Raw genomic sequence first — 23,265 nt, forward strand, 5'->3', positions numbered from 1 at the left:
GGGGTTGGTGGGTGATGTTCCTCCAGCAAGAGCAGCTTTCCTGGCTGGCTGAGCCCTTTCCCCAGCTCCAAGGGTTTGGTGGGGACAAGGGATGGACCAGCACTGCCTCCTTCCCTGGAGACACATCCCCTCCCACTGGAGCCTGGAAAACTCCAGGTGTCCTCAGGGATGGTTGGAGTGTGTCCTGTTCCCTCTGCAGAGCTGAGCAGCAAAGCAGGAGCACAAACAGACCTTCAAACGTGACTGGGTGTGTTTTTAGTCCTGACTCAGAGCTGAGCTCATCCCTGAAATGCTCCAGGGGGGAGGAAGGGAAGAGTTCAGTGGGTTTGTGGATCTTTCCTGGTGGTGAACAGCAGGAAGCAGCAGCTCTGCAGGAGTGTTTCTTCCCCCTTGGAAGCACAATCAGGGACCTATGAAGTTCCTTCCCTTTTTACTTTCTTATTTTACAGCAAACAACTCTGTTTACTCTCCGTTTTTCCTTTTTTCCCCCCTGTGAATTACAGGAATGCAAAGCACACCCAATTCCAGGGAAAATAACCATACAGCCCTGATATTAAAGATGGAAACATTACAATTAGTTTTTCTTTTCAGCAGAAGGACACAAAAATGCTTTAAATGGATATGGAGGGAAACATTTTTATTTGCCAGTGAAAACTGAAATAGGCACTTCCCACCCCTGGTTTCCAGAGCTCTTTTTGCCTTCTGAACAGGAAGAAAATGGGCAAATTGGGAGTGACCCACCACGGGGGGGGGGGAAGAGGGCTGGGAGCTGATGCTTAAAATCAACCAGGAGCTGCCCCATCTGGGGACCTTCTCTGCTCTTTGTGATGGAAATTCGGGGCTCTGCATCCCGGGGGCAGCTGTGATTTTAAAAAACCTGGCCAGAACGACATGAAAGCTCCAGCAGAGCCCATTTCCCCCTGCTCAGCTGAGGAGGTCAGAGTGGGAGCCAAAAGGCTCCTTCTTCATCTTTTTATTATGTCTCTTTTTTTTTTTCTTTCTTTCTTCCTGAGGGGACCCAGATACCCCGAGCAGGGAAGATTAATATATATAATTTTAATGCTTAATTTGAGATGGAAGGCTGGGATGGACAGCGTGGCTCCAGCTGTCAGCAAGGAGGGGACTGGGCCTCTTAATGGCACTTTCCTGGGGTGTTTTTTGATTAAGTGTGTTGGGGGGTGTTTAACTAAACAGGTCTGGAGGGGAAGGAGGGGAAAAGGGACCAGGAGAGGTTGGAGGTGCAGGAAGGTCAGTGCAAGCAGCTGAAGCAGGAACCTTTCCAACAGCATCTCCCCATCCCTGCTTCTTCCCACCTCTTCCTGAGAGATGGGTGTTTCCTCAGGCACTGCCCCTGTTTTTCCCACCACAAGTGGATGAATTGCAGGGAAAAAAGAAAAAAAAAAAGGTGTCTCTTTGTGCCGTGAGTTGGGAACTCAAGATTTTCACTCTCCCCTGGAGGAGGGGGCTCCGTGCAGCCCTTTGGTGCTCCCGGTTCCCAGCTGGAGGAGTTTGTGTGGAACAGACTCATCGGGAAGCAATTAGAGCTGAGCTGCTCCAGCCAGATCGGGAGAGGGAGGGAGCGGAGCCGCTGATGGCTTTGGCACTTGGGGAGGGGGGAGCTGATAACAGGAGGCCTTGGCAGCTCTGGGAATCGCTGGGAGCTCCTGGAATAGCTGAGTGACTCCCTTGGTGTAACTCTGCAGCAAAGGGAACAACCCCCCCGAGCTGCTTTGGGGGCCAGGCTGGGGCTGGGGGACTCCTCCACTGATTAATGGGACTCCATTAACTAATGGGACTCCTCCATTGATTAATGGGACTCCTCCATTAATTAATGGGACTCCTCCATTAATTAATGGGACTCCTCCATTCATTGTGGCCCCTGTTCCTGCAGCAGCTCCACGATCTGCTGGGATAAAGCTCTGGGATAACTATTCTTGTCCCCCCTTTCCCTCTCCTCTCCGTTTCTCCTCTCCAGGTTCTCTCCACCCCACAGCCCAAACCAGCAGGTTGGGAAGGTTCCCCTGCAGGGCAGGACGTGCTGTGTTCTCTCCCCGGGGTGTTCCCAGCAGCTCCTGCCCGTTTGTCAGCCCGGATCCATTTGTCTCCCTGATTTCTGCCGTGTGCAGCCCGTTTAATGAGGGTCCTCGGGAAGGGATTCATCCCAATCCTGGCTGCTCCCTGCTGGGATCTGTAATGATGATGCCCCTGCCCTGGCAGAGCCCTGGGCAGAGAAATCCCTGAGCTCATAACACGAGTGATGAGTGGAGTCTCTGCAGCTCCTTTTCCCTTTTTCCCTTTTCCCCTTTTTTCCTTTTCCCTTTTCTTCTTTTTCCTTTCTCTTTTTCTCTTTTTTCCTTTTTCTTTTCCCTTTTTTCCTTTTCCCCTTTTTCCCTTTTTCCTTTCTCTTTTTCTCTTTTTCTCTTTTTTCCTTTTCCTTTTTCCTTTTCCCTTTTTCCCTTTTCCCTTTTCTCCTTTTCTTTTTCCCTTTTTCCTTTCTCTTTTTCTCTTTTTTCCTTTTCCTTTTCCCTTTTTATTTTTCCTCCTTCCCTCCTCCTCTGTGCCTCACCTACCCCTCTGATAAATCACCAGCACCAGAACTGCCCCAAACAAGCCACTCTTGGTCTGAATTTGACTTGTACCTGTCCAAACCCCGAGCTGTGGGGTCTGCAGAGGGATTTCCCTGCCACCACCCGGCCCTGAACATGGCCTTTCTCATCCTGCAGCGGGAACCCTTTGCTGTCCCTCCCTCCTGTCCTTCCCTCAGGGCTTTCCCTGGGTTTTCCCTGCAGTTCCATGACGTGCCACTGCCTTTTCTGGCTCCACAGCTTTGGAGGATCAGCGAATTCCCCCAGACCGGAGGTGGGTAATTCCTGGAGAGCTGCAGAGGGGCCTGGGAATGACAGTTCCTCCCTCACCCTGCTCTGTGCCAGCAGGAGCCTTTGGCTGCTGTTCCCACTTTATCCCGGGTGTTATTTGTCATGGGAACAGGGAGGTTTCCTTGCTTTGGGCTCGACATGTTTAGACACTTCCATTGAGTTTATTTTTCTTTGCCTGGTTGTTAAAACATTCCTGTTGTTTGCCAAACACAGGGAGCCTCCTCCCCTCATCCCAGAGCTGCTCATCCCACCCTGGGAACCCACCTGGGCTTTTCCCTCCTTTGCTTCCAGGGCTGGGGAATAATTGTGATGGGTTACTCTGGATATACACAACAGGCATCACTCTGGGAGATCAGGGGGTTTATGGAATCATGGAATCATTAAGGTTGGAAAAGATCATCAAGTCCGGTGATCAGCACTAAACTACACTCCCAAGTGCCACATCCACACGTTTTTTGGACATTTCCAGGGATTGTGACTCCACCACTGCCCTGGGCAGCCTGTGGTCTCTCAAATGCTCCCCAAGACTTAGGACACAGCAGTTTAAAATGGTTAAAAAGGGCAAGGAATTGGCATTTAGTGTGGAAACTGTGTCAGGGCCCTGGCAGGGCTCAGTCCTGCAGCTGCAGCCCTTTGCCAGGTAATTCTGGGGGCTGGGAGTGTTGTCCTTTGGGAAGGAGGGAGGGAAAGGCCCCTAAAAGCCCCCTTGGGATTGACCCAGCAGCAACACCAACCAACCCTCATTAACTTTGGTCAACTGCTTTACTGGGAGGCAGAGATTTCAACAGGAACATTATTCCCAGCCAGTTCAGTGAGTGGTGCGTCCCATCCTTTCCCATCCTTCAGCATCCCTGTGCTTTGGGCTGGGCAGCAGCTGTTGAGCCTGAAAGCCAGACCAACCTCTGGGCTGGATCTCAGCCCTGCAGCCCCAGGCTGAGCCTGAAAACCAGACCAACCTCTGGGCTGGATCTCAGCCCTGCAGCCCCAGGCTGAGCCTGACATTTGGGCTGGATGAACTCTGTGTGCAGGGAGAGGAATCTGAGCCCAGATTCTCCTCCTTGTCCCAGTGGTGGCTTCCTCAAGTCTCCAGTTCTTGTTTCAATTATGTATTTATATATGGAATATACTTTTCCCTCCTCCTTTAAGCCCCTCTGTTGAACTGGGATTTACTGACACCTCCATTTTTAGGCAGAGCTACTTTTTCTTTTTTCCTAGAAAACTGTCTCCTTTTCCCTTTTTCCCCCAGACAGGAAGGAAAGAAGCAAACAGGGTCACGAAACCACCCCAAAAGCACGTGGGATATGGGGAAAATTGAAGTTGCACCTCAGAGCAGCTGAGAAAACCCCAGGCTGGGGCAGAGATCAATCCTCCCGTGGCTTTAGCTCCTTGGGCTGGTTGCTGCAGAATTTGGCTCATCTTTTGGGGAAGAAAGAGTAAATCCTGTCCCATAACTCCTCAGACATGGCGTGGAACGTCACTGAACTCTCAGTCCCATCCTCCCTGTCCCCCCCGCAAAAAAATTCACTGTACAGAGTTAAAAAAAAAAAAAAAGTCCAATTTAGCAGTCTGGTTATCTCATACATGGCTTCATAAGGCAGAAAACCTACTGGGTGCCGTGTGGGGAGGGGGCAGTTGGCTGCAGAATTCCCGGGGAATTCTTTCCTTTCGCTCGTCCCTTTAAAAAAGTTTCATCGGTCAAAGAGCCGCGTCTCTCGTGGGAAACCTCAAAACCTCCTCCAAACCAAAAAAAAAGCTGTTTCTTTCCTCCTCCTCCTCTGTCGAATCCTCTCCCTGTGGTGCTGCTCTGGTGCAAAGTGGGAGTTGCAGCAGCCGAGGGTTGTGGTTTTCCCGCCTGGATCGGGGGGAATCTCGTCCCGAGTCCCGTGTCCGGCCTCGGTCAGAGCTCCAGGGAGCTGATCAGGGCCACCATGAGCAGGGAGTTGGTGGTGATCACCACGGCCTGGGGCCTCGTCCCCGAGTCTTCCACCATCATACTGGTCCCTGAAAAAGAGAGGGACAGGGAAGGAGCAGCTGCCTGGTGGCACGGACAGCGGGGGACTCGAGGTGTTGGTTGTGGGGCTCTGTGTGCTCCTGTCTGTCACTGAGGAACCTCCCAGGAATGCTGGTGTTGGAGCAAGAATTTGGAGATGGGGTCTGAGTGCTCACCCCCTGGAGCAAGGGAACCTGCTGGGGGGGCCAAAGTGAGGATGAGTCACAAAGAGTCAGGATTTCACTCATAGCAAAGAACTTACTCTTAGTTTTTAACTCTGGGTGATTTGGGGGACTGGGGGGTCTCGAGGGCTTTAGCTGCAAATATATAAGGTGGGTTCAGGCTGGAGTGAAAGGTTGTCAGAGCTGGGGGAGAGGTTTGGTGAGGGGATGGAGAGTGATGTGTCAGGAGCTCTTCTGAGTGAACAGCTCAAGGGAACCAAAGGCCATTTCCAGAAAAGCCCGATTCCGGAATCTCAACCTAAAATCCTGGGGTAGGGCGTTCTCCCGTGTGCCTGGAAGGGGGAGTGGGATTTAAAAACATGCTGGCATTGATGGTTACACCCTGGCATTGATGGTTACACCGTGCTGGGGCCAGGTTGGGGAGGAGGTGGGACTGGGTCACCCTTTGTCCCGGCACAGCGGTGGGAAGGGGGGGCAGGGGAGCTGCAAGTAACTCCTCTCTCTCCGAGCTCCTGGGAAGCACCTTGGGAAGGGCAGAGGAATAAACCTACCACTGTTTCTGAGGATGTGAACTTCTGCAGGGGTTCCATCTCCCCCCGGCCCCGTGACCCGGATCTGCACGAAGGCGTGGGTGAAATCCTCGGGGATGGGGATGTCGATCCGGCTCTTGCTGGCCAGGTACAGGGTGGGGGCAGAGTGGGAATCCTGCCTGTAGAGCATCTGTTGGGAGAGGGGATTGTGAGTTTGTGTTTTCCTGGGGGTCACTCCCCCCTGAGGGCAGCCCAGCCCCGTCCTGCCCGTACCTTGTACCCCGTCACCGCCGACTCGTCCGCCCTCGCCACCACCGGGTCCCACTTGATGGTGACTGTGGAGCCAGAGAAGGTCCAGGAGATGTTGCCAGGTGGCCTTTTTGGTGCTAAGGGATGCAAAGCAAGACAGGGGTTCGGTGATTCGGGTTGTGCTGGTTACAGCCATCTCCTGGGGCTGGTTTAAAGGCCACCAAATGTGACCCTGAGGACAGAACTCAGGTGAGGGATACACAGCTCAGGTGAGGGATACACAGAGCTCGGGTGAGGGATACACAGATCCCAAGGAGAGGGATACTCAGATCCCAAGGTGAGGGATACACAGCTCAGGTGAGGGACACACAGAGCTCAGGTGAGGGATACACAGAGCTCAGGGGAGGGATACACAGATCCCAAGGTGAGGGATACAAAGAGCTCAGGTGAGGGATACACACCTCAGGTGAGGGACACACAGATCTCAGGTGAGGGATACACAGATCCCAAGGTGAGGGATACACAGATCCCAAGGTGAGGGATACACAGACCACGATCCTGATCTCAGAAAATTCAGAGGAACCATTTCATGGCTGACGTAAAACGGCCTCAGAGCAGCAGGATAAAGAGTGACTCAGGTTTTTGGGGGTCCTGGGGAGGGGGCTGTGCAGCCTGGGGGGGGTCACTCACGTGGCCTGGTGGTGGTGACGTTGGTGGAGGCGCTGGGGGGGCCGGTCCCAGCCCGGTTGTAGGCTCGCACTGACACGTGGTAGTTGGTGTTGGGGTTCAGCCCTGTCACGTGGGCAGACGTGACCAGCCCTGCTGTCCTCACCCTGTCAGCTGCCTCCTCCTTGTCCCCGTCCTTCCAGTACCGGATCTGGGCAGAGAAGGATCCAGGGGGGTTTTAGTAAGGACAGAGGAATCTGCAAATCCACAGCCAGGGCTGGAGACCCCTCGGTGTTATTTATTATTTTGCTCAGTGTGTGCCTGGGGTTAAAGTGGAAAGGCAACCAGAACAAATGGGATGTTTCTCTCTCAGTCTCTCCTGTGAGCAGCAGTCCCAGCCCCATCAGAGCCACTTGGCTCTTCATTATCCCCCCCCCTTTGGCAACAAAATGCTGTTTCCTTCCACCTCTCTTAACCTGGGGGAGTTTTCTGTGCTGGACTCTCCCATCTCAGCCTCAGTGTCTCCCCTCCCTGGCCCGTACCTCGTAGCCCAAGAGCACTCCTGTCACATCCCCCTGCTCCACGGGCTCCCAGGACACATCCATCTCCGAGGACAGGACAGACTTGGCCACAACTCTGTAAGGAGCCACTTTGGGTTCTGAAAAAGACAAGGAAAGGGGAATAAACTCCTTTTTCCTGGCTCTGGGCAGCAGCACTTGGGCACCAGACAAAGGGCTGTCCTGCAGCCCCATCCCCCTGCGGGCAGACAGCTGGTGCTGTGGGACAGAGCAGAGCCAGGGGAAGGGATTTAGGGACTTAGGAGGACAAGCAGGGCCACAGCTGGGTGTCCTGGGGGTCTGTGTCTGCTCTCAGGCTCTGGGGCAGTCGTGGCTGGGCTGGGGGAACATCTCGGGGTGTTTGAAGGAGCAGATGAATGTTCCAGTGTTCTGGGAGTCAGAGGAACCTCTCCTGTCACTGAGCTCCCAGACAGACCCAGCAGGGACCTGGCTGAGGGCAGAACAGGGGGGATTCTGGGTCCCTGCAGGCAGAGAATGGTTTGGGTTGGAAGGGACATTGAGGTTCATCTCATTCCACCTTCCACTAGCCCAGGTTGCTCCAAGCCCCATCCAACCTGGCCTTGGACACTACCAGGGATGGAACAGCCACAGCTTCTCTGGGCAACCCATGCCAGGGCCTTACCACCCTTATAGTAAACAATTTCTCCTTAAAATATCTAATCTAAGCCTGCCCTCCTTCATCTTAAAGCCACTCCCCCATCCTGTCCCTCCATCCCTTGTCCCCAGTCCCTCTCCAGCTCTCCCGGAGCCCAGTTATGCCCTGAGAGAGGCTCTTAAGGACCTCCAGGCTGACCCCCCCAGGCAATCCCACCCCTTTACCTTCCTCAGCCGAGTAGACGATGGCAGTGAGGCTCTCGGGCCCCTCTCCCTTCCTGTTGTAGGCCCTGATCTTCACCTCGAAGGGGGTGTAGGGCGCGATGCTCTCGTTGCGATACACGTAGTGCAGGGACTCGGCGTGGGGCACCCGCGCCGTCAGCCAGCCCTGGGAGCCCTTCCTCCGGAAGGACACGATGTACCCGAACCCATCCCCATTCTGGTAGTCCCTCAGGGTCGGCTGTGAGGGGAGAGGGTGCCTTCAAACTCACCAAAAATCATCAGCAACCAATGAAACCCCCCGAGCCCACCTTTGAAGGGTTGGTGGGACAGGCACTGCTTCATCCTGGCCAGAGACAGGCAGTGAATCATTCCAGCTGCCTGTGCCCCTTCCAAGGATTTTCACATATTTCTATTCTATTCCTAGTTCTGTTCTATTCTATTCTATTCTATTCCTGGTTTAGTTCTATTCTATTCCATTCCTAGTTCTATTCTATTCTATTCCATTCCTAGTTCTATTCTATTCCATTCCATTCCATTCCATTCCATTCCATTCCTAGTTCTATTCTATTCTATTCTATTCCTTGTTCAGTTCTATTCTATTCTATTCCATTCCTAGTTTAGTTCTATTCTATTCTATTCCTAGTTCTATTCTATTCTATTCTTTTCTACTCTACTCTACTCTATTCTATTCCACTCTATTCTATTCCTAGTTTAGTTCTATTTTATTCTATTCCTAGTTTAGTTCTATTCTATTCCCAGTTTAGTTCTATTCTATTCTATTCCATTCCACTCCACTCTGCTCCACTCCATTCCATTCCATTTTATCCTATTCTATTCCATTCTGTTCTACCAAACAAAGAAATCAACATTCATTTGTTCTAAGTTACACAATTCCCCTCATTAATTAGTGTTCTGTCCTTCACTGGCTAATTTGCTCCGTATTCTTTGCTCCCCTTATCCTCAGACAGGGAGTCTCCGACTGTCAGGCTCTGATGTCTTTGCTAATCCCCTCTGCATCTCCTGATTACTCCACCATGTCTCTGAATGGCCATGAATTTAAGATCCCAGATGTCCAACCTTCAGCTGCCTCAAGCCTTGTCTACCAAAGCCCATCAGAGCCACTCCAGAGAAACTCAAAGGTTCAGTGGTTTAAAGATCAAACCAGCAGGAGCCTGAAAAACCAAACCCAGGCACTTGCTGCCATTGATTAAAGACGTAGGGAAGTTCTATCATTTCCAACAAAGCCAGCAGGATTTTTGACCAAGTTTGGCTCAACAGAATCATGACTGGAGCAGAGATTTCCCAAAGGGAATGGCCCGGGCTCCTCCCCTTGGCCCCCAGCCAGCACTCACCGTCCAGTTGATGATGAGCTCGTTGGGGGCCCCTCCACCGCCGCCGAGCCCAGATGGTGCCACAGTGGGTGCTGTCAGGTCCCCAAACAAAAGCAGACAGCACAGGTTGGGTTAAGGGGGTGGCAGTGATGGAGACAGGCACAGACACAGCACGTCACGGGCAGTGACAGCTCCCAGGGAAGGGCTGGTCTCTTTTTTTTAACCCCTGGAAATCAGGTCTGGAACGTTGGCTTGTGCCTGCCCAGCTCGTCTCCAAGGGGACAGGGATGGAGCTCAAAGGCAGGGATGTGGAGGGGAGTTTTTATTGGAAAGGAGTTACTCTGCATTTGGCACACTGAGAGCAGTTCTGCTGCTCTTCCAGCCCTTGTGCCGGCACGTTCGGGCAGCCAGGGATGGGATGAACATTCCCAGCTCTTTGCTGGGAAATCTACCTTGTTCTTGCAGAATTGTGCTCTGTGATACAACAGCTCTTTCCCCTTCCTTGCCTTGCTGCCCAGGAGGTTTGAAGGCAGGGTTTATGATGCTTTCATATGTTGGCTCTAACGCCGGGGAAGTCACTGCCAGCTCTGCCACTGCTTCGTGTTTGCCATGGAAATGGGCAGAGAGGCAGAAAATCCTGTGATGGCCTCACCTCCAGGAGCACTCAAGGGGATGAGTAACCCTTTGGGACCAAGCCAGCCTTCCCCCTCCAGCAGGCAGGGACAGATCCCTCGGGTTCCCAGGGGTGTCCCCACACCTACCTGCTTCCTTGGTGCGGATTTTGCTGGAGGGTAAACTGGGCTCCCCCACTCCCAGGATGTTACTGGCCAAGACCCGGAACTCGTAATCCATCCAAGGGATGAGGTTCACCACCTGGGCTGTCTCTGCATTGCCCTCAATGTTTACAGGATCTATATAATCCAATAACACCAGAGGAGGGCGAATAGAGCGAGTGGCAGCACGGAGCAAGGGCTCACCAGTGCCTGGTGGCCCTCGAGGGTCGTGTCCCCAGTGCTGCCATCGAGACACTTACTGGTCCTCATCTGCTTCCACTTGCTGGAGAGGAGGGTCCTGGCCTCGATGAGGTACCTGGCGATGGGGCTGTGGTTGTCAAAGCCACGGCTCCAGCTCAGCTGGACGCTGGTGTCACTGATGTCTCTCACCACCACACCCCCGGGGGGGCCTGGAGGCCCTGGGAGACAAAGGGTCGTGTTACTCAGATGAAGGATTTGCAGCTTTGTCGCTCTTTGCGTCGTGCAGGTCATAAACTGACATCAGGCCTTTCTTTTCTGGAGGCTGGGAGGCCTCACCTCCAGTTTTTACCCTCCAGAAAAACCTCCTTTCAAATCTCACAGAACCATCAAGGTTGGGAAAAGACCTCCAAGGTCATCAAGCCCAACTTTTGACCGCAAACCACCACACCCATTAAGGTACATCATGAAGTTCAGATATCAGACGGTGGGGTGGCAGCAAGGGAAGGGCAAACTGATCCCTTGCAAGGGCTGTGTCACGACTGAGGGGCCTGTGAGGAGCAGGGAGGCTCCTGGCAGAGCAGTTACCCCGGACGGTGAGCGTGGCCGACTCCGAGGCGCTGTCCACCACGGTCTGGGCCGTGCACGTGTAACGCCCTGAGTGCCTCAGCTGCGCATTGGAGATGCTCAGGTCCCCGATGGTTTCCTTCTGCAGGGGGAGAGAGAGAGAACAGGCAGTGGGGAGGGTGTTTGAACCCCATCACAGGATAGAATTCGTGGTTTGGGTTTGCACGGCCGGGTTTTGGTAGCGGGGGGGGTGTGGAAGTGGGATCTGTGAGGAGCTGCTGGAGGATTCCCCTGGGTGTGATGGGGCCACAGGGCCAGCTGGCCAGCTGGCCAAGGCTGAGCCCATCAGGTGGCCTGTGCTGAGTCTGTTTTGCTCGTGGTGGTGGTCACTGAGTGATCTTTGAGTCATCTCTGAGTGATCCCTGAGTGATCTGAGTGATCCTTGAGTGATCTCTGAGTGATCCCTGAGTGAGCCCTGAGTGTTCCCTGAGTGATCCCTGAGTGATCTGAGTGACCCCTGAGTGATCCCTGAGTGTTCCCTGAGTGATCTGAGTGACCCCTGAGTGACCCCTGAGTGATCCCTGAGTGATCTCTGAGTGATCCCTGAGCGACCTCTGAGTGATCTGAGCGACCTCTGAGTGATCTGAGTGATCCCTTGAGTGATCTCTCTCTGAGTGATCTCTGAGTGATCCCTGAGTGATCTCTGAGTGATCCCTGCCTGCCCTTATCTCGACCCACGAGCCTTCCCCTCTCCCTCATCCAGCTGAGGAGGGGAGTGATCACAGAATCATGGAATGGTTCGGGTTGGAAAGGACCTTAAAGATCATCTCATCCCACCCCTTGCCACGGGCAGGGACACCTTCCACTGCCCCGGGTCGCTCCATCCAACCTGGCCTTGGACACTTGCAGAGGTTTGGAGTTCACAACATCTCTTTGGTGGGCACTGGTGCCCCACAGACACACAGACAATGAGGCTGGCACTAATTCCCTGTCCCCTTTGGTGGCACAGGAGTGCCCTGTGCCCTCACCACGCTGGCTCTCCGGTAGTGCCCCTCAGACTTGTCGAAGTCGATGGGGAAATCGTCCAGGGCCCAGGTGAAGGTGAGGTCCATGGTGGGGTCGTGGGACGCGTGGCACTGCAGGGTCAGGTTCTCACCCACGTTGATGTCGGCGCTGGACGGTGCCAGGGTGATCTTGGTGGCATCTGCAGAGAAAGAGCAGGGGAGGGCTGTCAGCTGAGAATGTCCACGTGCCAGTATCCCAACCAACCAACACCTTCCAGCTCGTCCTCCCTCCAGAATTTTACAGGAGGAAGAGGTGGGATTGCAGCCGTTAGAGAGTGGAAATGCTTTTCTCCAGGTTGGGGGGGGATGTGGTGGGTCAGCAGAAGGTTTTGCTGCTCCACAGGCTGAGATTACTTTGATTCCCCGAGTTTTGGGGGTATAAGGAGAGGAGAAATATCCCATCAGTCATTCTTAGACGTTTCTTGCTTGATTGACCCCAAATCAAGGCAAACAGCTCTACCTCGAACAGAGAGGATCCCAGTGCTGTTGGCTTTGCCCATGAAATTCTCAGCAAAGCAGGTGTATTTTCCCTCATCAGATTTGCTGATGTTCTGGAGGATCAAGGTGCCATCTGCAGTAATAGTCACCCTGGAGAGGGAGAGGAACCACACAAGAGGAAGGTTAAAAACGGCTGTTTGCTCTCTACCCCCGGTAATTTCCAGCACTTGCTGCTTTTAGAGAAATCAGGGATAGAGACAGACAGAAAAATATCATGTAGGAGTTTTCTAAAGAAGAAATTAGAGGAACAACAAAGCTCAGGGACGGAGCAGCACATTTGGGTCATCAAATCCAGTCTTCTGGCAAGGAAAAAAAAAGTGATTTTAGCTACAGTTTCTAGGCAGAAGCTGAGTCTGTGCTGCTACCTGCTGCTGTTGACCAGAAGTTCAGTCCCCTTGGTCCAGAGCACAGTGGCTTTGGGTGCTGCTCGTGGCTGGCAGGGGATGATGACCTTCCCACTCCGGGCTGCCGGGATCAGCCGCTTCACTGGGCTTAGTCTAAAATCTGGTGCTAAGGCTACAGGGGGGAAAAAACAGGATTAAGGACTGGTCAGAACCCCCTGCTCTGGGGGTGTTTGAAGCGCCAAGTGACTGGGTATTGATCTGTTGTTGGATGGCTCGGTAAGAGAAGCGAGGCAGTATCTAAAGAGCAGGATGGAAGGAGTGGCTCCTCTGGTGCTGGGTGGGTTCTAACACCTGCCAGGGCAGGTGTTGGGTGACACACCTGAGGCAGGTGTCGTGTGCCACACCTGTCAGACACAGCGATGGGAATGGCCCTAACAAGTGCAAGGTCTTGGAGAGACACAAGAACAGCTGCTCTGGAACAGGTCGAGGATATTCTCTTCAATATCCTGCCCAAAGTCCCCAGCACAGCAGACATCCAGCTTGCCTAAAACTCTTCCTGGGACTGCAGAGAGAATTGGGATTTACCTGTTGCCCTCAGTGTCTTAATGTTGAGCTCAGGGCCTTTAATTTCTCTCTGGAATCTCCTGACCACGAGGAGATGAATTTTTAGACCAACGTGGAACAGGTTTGGCATCAGTTCAGCTCCATCCAAGACAGGCTGAATGGATGCTGAAATCTTGGGGTTTTGACCTTTTTCCTCCAAATAAAGAGGAGCTTGTAGTGGAAGAGAATTTGTAGCGCTGCTGCTGGGTGTCCTGTACACTCCCTGTGGCCAAACAGATGTCCTTGTTCTCTTTCAGAGTGACTGAATTTACACAGGATTTAGATTTTAAAGGGTTGTAGAGTGTCTTATTGAACCAGCAGCTACATTTCAATGGTGAGTGAAGCAGTTTTTGTCTGCTCCCATCTTTGATCTGGGATCGCGAGCATCGGGACGAGCCTAAAATGCTTCAGTGTCCCATTGAAACCCAGAGCTCTGGGAAGGGGGGAATTACCTTGCACTGTTAATTCAGCACTTGCATAAACTGTGCCATGCTTGTTCTCAGCCACACACTGATACATGCCAGAGTCCTCCAGGACTAGCTTGGAAAATCTCAGCTCTCCACCGCTCACTTCGATGCGGTTCTGTGCAAACAAGAGGATGAACCCATTAGATGAGAAAAAAAACCAAAAATGGAACTCAATCCTCAGGTGGCCAGGGTTGAGTTTCATTGCAGGCCCTTCGGAGCCAGCCTGGTTTTCCACGGGAGAAAACTCAGGGGTGTGTTTTTACGGCCGTCCAGTCTCTCCCCCGCGTCGCCGTGCTCTGCTCGCTGTGACTGCCGAGCGCCGGGGCAGCACCGTGCAGCTCAGACCAAGGCAGGGATTTCTCTGCCCCGACAACTGGCTGTGAGTCCCTGCAGCTGCACGAAGCAATGGCTGGGATGGCAGTGCCAGCAGAGGGAACTTGGGAACGTGGCAGTTGCTTTGCAGCCTCATGGGGGCACATGGAAGGGGGATGCGGGGCGAGGGACGGGCTGGGGATGCGTTTGCAGCGAGGTAGGAGAAGGGGCTGAGTCTGGAGGAGCAGGGTCGGTGCTGAGGGGTGCTGGGGGGTGCTGGGGGGGCTGTCAGGGGTACCTGGGAGCTCAGGGGCTGCCCATCCCGGAGCCACCTGACCGTGGGCCGGGGTTTGCCGGCGGCCGCGCAGCTCCAGCGCAGGTCGGACCCGATGTCGGCCTCCGTGTCAGCGATGACCTTCAGCCACTCGGGCTGGGCTGCGAGAGAGGGGGCAGAGCCAGGAGCTCAGCTCGGGGGGCAGTGCTGCCAGGCAGGCAGCAGGATGCCCGTGGCACCTCGGTTGGCACAGCAGGAGCAGCCTCAGCCTCCTGTGAGTGAGGCAGAGCTGAGTCCTGCAGGGCTGTGGTTGCTGCTCTGCACTGGCTGCACTGGATGGATCCACAGCCAAGGAGGAACTTGGTGGGTTCTCTCCCCAAGAGTTAATGCAGCCACTCCTGAACTATGGAGTCCCAGACTGGTTTGGGTTGGAAGGGACCATAAAGTTCACCCAGTTCCACCCCCTGCCATGGGCAGGGACACCTTCCACTAGCCCAGGTTGCTCCAAATTATCCAACCTGGCCTTGGGCACTTCCAGGGATCCAGGGGCAGCCACAGCTTCTCTGGGCACCCTGTGCCAGGGCCTCCCCACCCTCCCAGGGAAGAATTCCTTCCCAATATCCCATCTACCCCTGTCCTCCTTCAGTCTAAGGACATTCCTGAACTTCAGGATAAGAGGCAGGATTTGAGGTGGTGGTTTTGCTCCCAAAGCCTCAGTTTGTGCCTGGGGCACTTTGCTGTGCTCTGCAAAGGCACGTGTTTAAGTGAAAAACCCGTGTTTGAGGGTGTTCCCTTGGATGAACACACATCCAGGGGTTACCTTGGATGATAATCCGGCCCTGGTGGGTGTCTCTGCCTTTGCTGTTCTCAGCCTCACACTCGTAGGTGCCCTCGTCCTCAAAGCCAACATCCTGGATCTGCAGGAGGGGCTCGCTGCCGATCCACTTGGAGGACTGGGAGCCATCCAGCTTCCTCCACTTTATCCTGGGGACAGGGCTGTGGAAAAGCCAGGCTGGTGAACCTGGGTGACACCACAGCCCAGAGCAACCCAGTCCCCTCTGGGTGCCCTCCCAGCAGGGCCTTGGCCAGCAGGACAGATGGGCTGAAGCCACTTCCCCTTTCCCACTCTCCCTCCCTTTCCAGCCTTCACCGGGGCCGTTGGAGAGAGGGGGTGTGAGGCTGCAGGTTCTGCCATTCCCTCTCCATCCCGAGCCCGAGGGACACGGACACTGCACTCACTTTCCAAAGGCAAAGCACTCCAGAGTCACCACCTGCCCTGCCAGGGCGTAGGTGTCTGCAGGGAACCTGGCCTTGATGCTGGGGGCGAACTGCCGGGCATCTGTCGGGGGGAAAACATGCTGAGGAGCCCTGGAGGACTTAAAAATGTCCTGGAGGGCTCCAAAATATCCTGGAGGACTTTGAAATATCCTGGAGGACTTTGAAATGTCCTGGAGGACTTTGAAATGTCCTGGAGGGCTCCAAAATGTCCTGGAGGACTCCAAAATGTCCTGGAGGACTCCAAAATGTCCTGGAGGATTCCAAAATATCCTGGAGGTATCAAAATGTCCTGGAGGACTCCAAAATGCCACCTGTGAGGTCTCAAAGGGCAGAGGGACCCGCGGGGTGACACGACTTTCCCAGACCTTTGTGTGGGCAGAGGTTTCATTTGCTTCTCACAACAGTCTCTAAAAATCTCTTTACGACATCTCAGGGCTATTCCTCCTTAATTTCCCTGAGCCACAGAATCCTACAATGGTTTGGGTTGGAAGGGACCTCAAAGCTCATCCAGTTCCACCTGCCCTGGGCAGGGAATCTCCCACCAGCCCAGGCTGCTCCAAGCCCCGTCCATCCAGGCCTTCCTACCTGTTTAACTCCCTTTCCCCTGCCCCAGAAGCATTTTTTAAAGGCAGAGAACCCCCCCCGGCTGAGGTTTGGGAGGGCTGCCTCCCCCCCATTCCAGCCAATCCATATTTTTACGAGCTCTTAAGCTCCCCTGAGGGGCTGATGGGTGATTTGGGCACCGCTGGTGTCCTGTGGAGTGGCTTAATTTTGCGTTTCCCCTCAATAATTGTCATTATCCTGCTGATCCAAGAGCTCTGATCCAAGGGCACTGACCCTCTGCCGCGAGGCTGAGCCGGGAGAACTTGCTGAAGACGCTCTTGGTGATGAAGTCGATGTGGCTGGTGGCAAAGCAGGAGTAGTTGCCCAGGTCAGAGGGCTCTGTCTTGGCAATGTAGAGGTTTCCCGTGGTCTGGGAGACGAAACGTCTCCCGTCGGCCGGGATGAAATTGGGGAACTCGTTCAGGAGCCACCGATAGGATAAACCTGGGGAAGAGGGGAGAGGAATGAGCTGCACGGCCTGTCTGGGTCCTCCTGGGAGGGGTGAACCCAGACCGGTCCTTGGAGTTGGTCCTTGTGTGGACACGCCAAGTCCTGCCTCTGCTTTGCTGCTGAATAAACCTCAGATTTCCTTCCCTAAAATTCCCAAGGAAAGGCAGGGAGGGGGATTCCCGTGCCTGGGAATGCTTTGCTCTGTCATGGGGAGATGTGGAGGTGCCAGAGCCTTACCTGGGTAGTGGGGGGGAGGGCTGCAGGCAAACATCACCCCCCAGCCCTCGGTGATCCTCACGGGGTCCCGCTCCTCCGCCGAGAATTCCTGCAAAACTGAAGGGGCAGAGTGAAACCTGGACAAGGGCAAGCTGGAGGCATCACTGTGCTTTATCTCTGGGTCTTCCCAGTGGTTGTACAGAGGGAGATCCCAAAGGATTATTGGCTTTCTCTGTAGCACAATAAATTTCCATGGCACCCCCATGGAAATGCCAGGGGGTTTTTCCATGGGGTGGGGTTGGGTGCCACGGGCAGGAGAGCTGCTCTCCCACATTTCTCCAGGTGAGCTGATCTCCCACATTTCTCCAGGTGAGCAGGGGGGCTCAGTTGGTCCTCAGGTGAGCAGGGGGGCTCAGCTGGCCCCCAGCTGCATTTCCTGTACCCTGGGGAGGCAAACTTACAGCCAAAGCGGAGGGAGGCCTCCCTGCTGACCACGGTGCCCCTGGAGTTGGATGCCAGGCACTGGTAGGATCCAGCATCCTTGGCTTTCACAGGGTTGCTGATCACCAGGTCCCCTGCAACCAGCCTGTAACGGGAGTCTGGCTCCACCTCAATGTCTGTGCCGTTCATCTTCCACCTGCCCAGAGCGAGAGGGGGGAGTGAGGGGATAAATCCTTGTGGCCACACCCTGGGGCCTCACAGGGGGCGGTGCTGGTTGGTGTTCCAGCTCTGCTGGGATTGGAGTTGGATTCCTATCCTGGCTGTGCCCTGGAGAGGTGGCACAGCACAGAGTCACTGAGGTTGGAAAATCCCTCCAGGACTGAGTCCAACCTGTCCCTGGACCCCACCTTGTCACCCAGCCCAGGGCACTGAGGGCCACCTCCAGTCCTTCCTTGGACACCTCCAGGGGTGGGGACTCCAAACCTCCCTGGGCAGCCCCTTCCAAGGCCTGACCACCCTTTCCAGAGAGAAATTTTTCCCTAATATCCAACCTGACCCTCCCCTGGCACAGCTGGAGGCCGTTCCCTCTCCTCCTGTCCCTTGTTCCCTGGGAGCAGAGCCCGACCCCCCCCGGCTCCTCCCTCCTGTCAGGGGGTTTCAGAGCCAGAAGGTCCCCCCTGAGCCTCCTTTTCTCCAGGCTGAGCCCCCCCAGCTCCCTCAGCTGCTCCTCCTTGGACTCAACCCCGTGTGGACGAGGAGGCTCATTCCCACCTTAATAATATAAAAGTGGAGAAGAGGAACCAAACCCGGGCTGGTTTTCTCCTGGTGCTGGAGCAGAGGGAGCAGCTGAGCTCACCTGAAGGTCTGAGCTCACCTGTAGGTCTGAGCTCACCTGTAGGTCGCAGGGGGGTTGGCTCGTGCTCTGCAGGTCAGAGTGACCTTCTCCTCTGCTGAGCCTTCAGGGAAGAGGGTGTGGGAGGGCTGCTCCTCAAACACGGGCCCGTAGCTCCTGATGCTGCTCTGGGCCTGGCACCAAACTGCAAGAGAGGGAAAACCCGCTTGGCTTTTCCTAAAAAAACGCTCCTTTCCAGCTCCGTAGGGTGTCCCTGGCAGCAGGAGGAGCAGCATGAGAGTCACAACCCATCTGTCAGCATAGCCCAACCCTGGCTCGGGGCTCCCAGCCTGTGCTTCCCATGGAGCATCCCACCCATCCCATCCCATCCCACCCATCCTGCCCATCCCACCCTGCTGGAGGAGCATCCCACCCATCCCACCTATCCCACCCATCCCACCCTGCCAAAGGAGCATCCCCCCCATCCCATCCCACCCATCCCATCCCATCCCACCCATCCCACCCTGCCGGAGGCACCGGCAGCCCCGGAGACTCAGGGATGGAGGATACGGACACACAGCCCTTGGAAAACCACCTGCACACAGGCCTGGGGCTGTGCCCTCCCTGGGTTGGTTCCTCCTCTCTCTCCTGGGCTGGTTGGTTCCTCCTCATCCTCTCCAGGACGAGGGAGCAGGAGGAGACCCGGGATCATCCCGGCTCTGATGGTCCCTCAGCCCCTGCACCTGCAGCACCCCCAGCTCCTGACCACTCAGACCAGTTGGTTGCTGGTGTTCAAACCAGTGCAGACCATCCTGTTCCAGGACTGGGGTGAGCCTTGAGCTGCTTTTGGAACCTTCAGACAGGGGTTGGACTCTGATCTTGCTGTTGTGGGCACGGCTCAGGCTGAGGCACGAGAGGAACAGAAGGACCCTCCTGCTTCTCCCACGCTGTGTCTGGGCCCCCCTTTGGAACCAGCACCCTCTGGTGACCCTTTGTCACTGGGAAGTGCCATCTGTCCTCGCTGAGGGACTCGTGTCTCAGACAAATAACAAATTCTAGCAGGCCCCTTCCACACAGGCTGCATGGAAACCAGAATCCCAGAACGGTTTGGGACAGGAGGAACCTTAAAACCCATCCAGTTCCACCCTCCTGACCACCTTCCACCAGACCAGGCTGCTCCAAGCCCTGTCCAAAACCTGGCCTGGCAGTGACACTGTAAATAAAGAGCAAAGCAGAAGCTGCCTGGAAATCTCTTTATTGCAGGAGCAGCTGGTGGGATAATTGCCAGCAGGTCTGTCCTCTCCCTGGCACCTTGGGAATGCCTGGCCCTTATCAGGGAAGGAGCCACCAGCACAGTCTCCTGCTCGCTGATAAGCTCCAAGATGCTTCTGTAGCTCCAGGATCCCTTCCATGCTTCCTAATTGAATTAATAACTGTCTCAACCCCACAATCTGTCTCCTTCCCTCCGCTGCCCAGCATGGGCACTCCTCAAATTAAGCGGCTCCAGCCAGTTTGATGTTTTATGCAAGAGTAACTTCCAGCAGGGAATGACCAGCTCAGCTCTCTGGGATCGGGGGGAGCAGCCCCTTTACCTGCAGCTCCCGGGGTTTGGCTCCTGCTCCGTGCAGGGATGAGGGTGGGATGGGAAAAGGGGGCTCTGCTAATTGGCTCCAAGTGGGTTTGGAGCAGCTGTCCCAGCACCAGGCAATTATCCCAGAGCTGGGGATGTGCTGCTGCAGGAGCTGCTGGTCCCTGGTGTCACACAGGGAGGGGACAGAGCCCGGGGCTGACTCTTTGGAATGAAAGAAAAGCAGCTTTTTGAGGGTCGTGTCCCCTCCAAACCAGTGCCATTTCCTCCTAGAACCCTTCTATTCCTGAAGGAAAAGCTCGTGGAAGCTGGAAATCTCCTATCAGTTGGTTCACCAAGTGCTGAGCAGCTCCCAGCTGGAAAGAACTCTGCTGACCAGCAGGGAAAACAATCAGGAGTTAATGGGGAATTAATAAGAAAGTACTAATTGTGTTCTGGCAGGTGTGTTAATTGTGTTCTCACAGATGGCAGTGACTGGACTGAGGTTTAACAGCTTTACATTTTGAGATTAACGGGCAGCACGTGGTAAATAACTCCTATTTATTTAACAAATAAAATATATGTTGTCGCCACTCCCATCCATGCCCTTTCTTATGGGATGCTCTTTTCCAGTCGAGCCAAATTAGGCTCATCCTCCCCTCGGCTTCCACCCAGACTCTGTGTCCTGTTGGTCTCCTCTGCTGTCCCTTTTTCCCTGCCAAGGTTATGGACTGCAACTGTGAGGGATTGATTTTCCCCAAGGAAATCAATGCCAGGAGTTCAGGTGAGTTTTTATCTCCAGTTCCAAGGTGTCTGGTCAGTGCTGAAATGCCTGGATCTCACTCATTAAACAAACAGTGGTCAGATTAAAGCCATAATTAAACAGTTACAAGATGGGGACAAGGGCAGAATTAAGAATTGAGGGTAAATCAGGGTGGTAAATCTCAGAATGTCTGAGAGTGATTGTCTGGGCCACTTGTGTCCCCTCAGAACTCTCATTTTTGATGTTACCAAGACGTTCTGTCCTTGGGCAACAGGGAGAACAGACACAAAATCAAGGTCTCCTCCAATTTTGGAAGGAGCAAAGTGACCCGCTCGGAATTGTCTGTGCTGCTTCCAGCCAGGAGAGCAGGAATGATGGCAAACCCATCCCTGCACCTCCACAACGACCTTCAGGAACGGTGCAAATCGATATCAGCACCAAAATAACCAGAAACAGGTGCGAGTGGAACATCTGAACATTAAGATTTGGCAAAGCAGCTGCGGGGAGGTGACTCCGGAGCCTCCCTGGGCACCGGCCCCTTTCTGGCATTATTTGTGGGGTATTTTTAGGAATATGCTGAGAGCCAGACCTGGAAAGCCCAGGTGTGCAGGAGGCTGAACCCTTTCCCCTTCGTGTTGAGCCCTGAGCCAGCTCTGGAGGGCAGGGGATGATCAGTGGCTCAGCTGAGTGTTTTCCAAGCTGTATTCCACGTCCATGGCTCCGGAGCACTGCCCACAGCCTGGAGCCTCAGCACACGAGGGAATTGGGCAATTAATTGGTGTTTTGGGCAGCCTGAACACACATGTGCCCAGAACCCAAGTGGTTCTTTTCGAAGGGGCAGCTCCCAGAGGAGCAGAGGGTTTATTTTTAATGAGAAGCTTCGTGAGGAACAAAGGGTCAGGGCTTTAACCAGCCTCAGATCTCAAGATTTTCCAGAGCTTTTACCAAATGAACAAAGGCCAGGGAGGGTTTTAGATTTTAGAGAGCTGCCCCTGTGCACTTGAGAAGCTTTAAACCTCTACAGATTGCTCCAGACCTTTACATTTTGCTCCAGACCTGGAGCCTTTGGCTCCGTGGTGTCTCCTTGAGCCTCATCTCCTGCTGCCATCGTTGTGTCCCCAGTCCCTCCCTCGTGTCCCCAGGGAGGATTTCCCTCTGTCCCAGCTGGCTCCTGAGATCCATTGCACCATCAGCCAGAGGTCAGAGAAAATCACCCTCCCATGCTTCCCAGAAGGGCAGTTTTGGGGGGCTCAGCTTGGGCTGGGAGCGAGTGGCCTGAACTCAGGTGGTTAATGGGAGAACCCAAGTCCATCTCCATGCCCAGATTTGGGTCAGACCAATTTCCAAACAGGATAATTGCCTCCCAATCTAGGGCAGCCACCCCTCCTTCTGCCTCCTTGGGGATCCAGAGAACATTAAAAGGTAATTAGATATTTATAAGGACAGGCGAGCAGCCTCTGCCCGGGATGACAAATTAGCTTGAAGACATTATCTAATTCTCAGTTGGCTGAAATGAAATGTCTCCCTGCTGAAAAGGGACCTGCAGAGAGCAGCCTGAGCCTCCCTGAGATCCAGAAATGGTCCCTGAGATCCAGCAATGGTCCCTGATGAACAGGAATCTTTTTGCAATCAGGGTGTGGCCAACAAGGCATCCCCTAGAAAATCCAGGATGGTGAAGTGGCTTCACCACGAGTGACTCCCACTGGCAGAAGGAAATTCCTCCTGCATCTCCTGAGTTCACCCAAACCTGGATTTAGAAAGGGGAGGGGGAGGTGTGTGTGTCAACCATTCCTGTCCTCTTTGAGCAGCACAAAGGGAAATTGGGAATAACACGGACACAGCCCTGGGCAGCACGAACCACCCCTCCGAGGATTGGGCTGATCCCAACTGGTGATGTCCCCCCGGACACCTCCCACCTCTCCCAAAGGAAAACTCTTACCCAGGAAGGTGCTGACAGCCAGGGATGTGTGGACAAACCCTCCTGTGCCTCCCATCCTGTGCCAGGTCACGGTGTGGAGCCTCTACGGGGACGGTGGCCCTGCGAGGGACAGAGAGCGGGGTGAGCTGCCAGGAGCTGCAATCCGAGTCCCTTCCCGGGGATATTCCATGATTCCGTGATTCCAGAGGCTCTGCCCGAGGGCACAGCGTCCAGCTGTGCCACCCTGCTGGCCACAGGCCCAGGGCAGAGTCACATCCAGCTGTCCCAAGGGCAGGGCAGTGGTTGAAGGAGCTCTTTTTTTTCTCCCTGGCACCACAAATCTGGTTGGGGAGCTGTTGTTGTTCCTCCTCCCTCGTTATCTGCTCTCCTTCCCCCCCCACCTCCAAAAATAACGCTCCCTCCTGAGCGTTCCTGATTAAAAACCACAAAGGCAGAAGAGCACAGGATGTTGGTGGGGGGTGAGGAGGAAGAAATGATCTGTTACTTTGTGAAAATAAGAGATATCGGGAAGAAATTCTTCCCTGGGAGGGTGGGGAGGCCCTGGAACAGGTTTTTCGGAGGAGTTGTGGACTCTCCTTCCCTGGAAGTGTCCAAGGCCGGGTTGGACGGGGCCTGGAGCAACCTGGGCTAGTGGAAGGTGTCCCTGCCCATGGCAGGGGGTGGCACTGTGTGATCTTTAAGGTCCCTTCCAACCCAAACTGGTCAGGGATTCTGTGATTCTATTAAAAAAGGCATCTTTGATTGAAGCTCCTCGGGCACTGCCTGATTTTGGGGGCTGTGCCAGCCCCAAATCCCTTGTTCTGGACAGGTTGGAGGGCTCAGCTTCTCACCACGTGCTGCTCCACCAGGCAGGGAGCT

General features: G+C 54.4%; 1 protein-coding gene across 1 annotated transcript in view; it reads right to left on the reverse strand.

The window, feature by feature from the left end:
* Positions 1-4,080: 4,080 nt before the first annotated feature.
* Positions 4,081-23,265, reverse strand: part of CNTN2 (contactin 2) — a 28,675-nt gene continuing 9,490 nt past the window's right edge. Inside the window, exons 2-23 of the mRNA XM_027695424.1 lie at positions 22,408-22,506; positions 18,199-18,343; positions 17,327-17,502; positions 16,887-16,982; positions 16,434-16,643; positions 15,558-15,657; positions 15,139-15,314; positions 14,343-14,479; positions 13,718-13,847; positions 12,684-12,834; positions 12,281-12,408; positions 11,785-11,960; positions 10,778-10,898; positions 10,252-10,410; positions 9,980-10,129; positions 9,240-9,310; positions 7,891-8,125; positions 7,036-7,151; positions 6,518-6,704; positions 5,852-5,964; positions 5,600-5,768; positions 4,081-4,877 (exon numbers count right to left, since the gene is read on the reverse strand). Of these exons, the coding sequence (XP_027551225.1) occupies positions 4,774-4,877; positions 5,600-5,768; positions 5,852-5,964; positions 6,518-6,704; positions 7,036-7,151; positions 7,891-8,125; positions 9,240-9,310; positions 9,980-10,129; positions 10,252-10,410; positions 10,778-10,898; positions 11,785-11,960; positions 12,281-12,408; positions 12,684-12,834; positions 13,718-13,847; positions 14,343-14,479; positions 15,139-15,314; positions 15,558-15,657; positions 16,434-16,643; positions 16,887-16,982; positions 17,327-17,502; positions 18,199-18,343; positions 22,408-22,462 (3,105 nt within the window). The 5' untranslated portion in view covers positions 22,463-22,506 and the 3' untranslated portion in view covers positions 4,081-4,773. The remainder of the gene's footprint in view (positions 4,878-5,599; positions 5,769-5,851; positions 5,965-6,517; positions 6,705-7,035; positions 7,152-7,890; positions 8,126-9,239; positions 9,311-9,979; positions 10,130-10,251; positions 10,411-10,777; positions 10,899-11,784; positions 11,961-12,280; positions 12,409-12,683; positions 12,835-13,717; positions 13,848-14,342; positions 14,480-15,138; positions 15,315-15,557; positions 15,658-16,433; positions 16,644-16,886; positions 16,983-17,326; positions 17,503-18,198; positions 18,344-22,407; positions 22,507-23,265) is intronic.

Source organism: Neopelma chrysocephalum, unplaced genomic scaffold (assembly GCF_003984885.1).
Source record: "Neopelma chrysocephalum unplaced genomic scaffold, ASM398488v2 Primary Assembly neopelma1_100, whole genome shotgun sequence".
NCBI classification, from domain to species: Eukaryota; Metazoa; Chordata; class Aves; order Passeriformes; family Pipridae; genus Neopelma; species Neopelma chrysocephalum.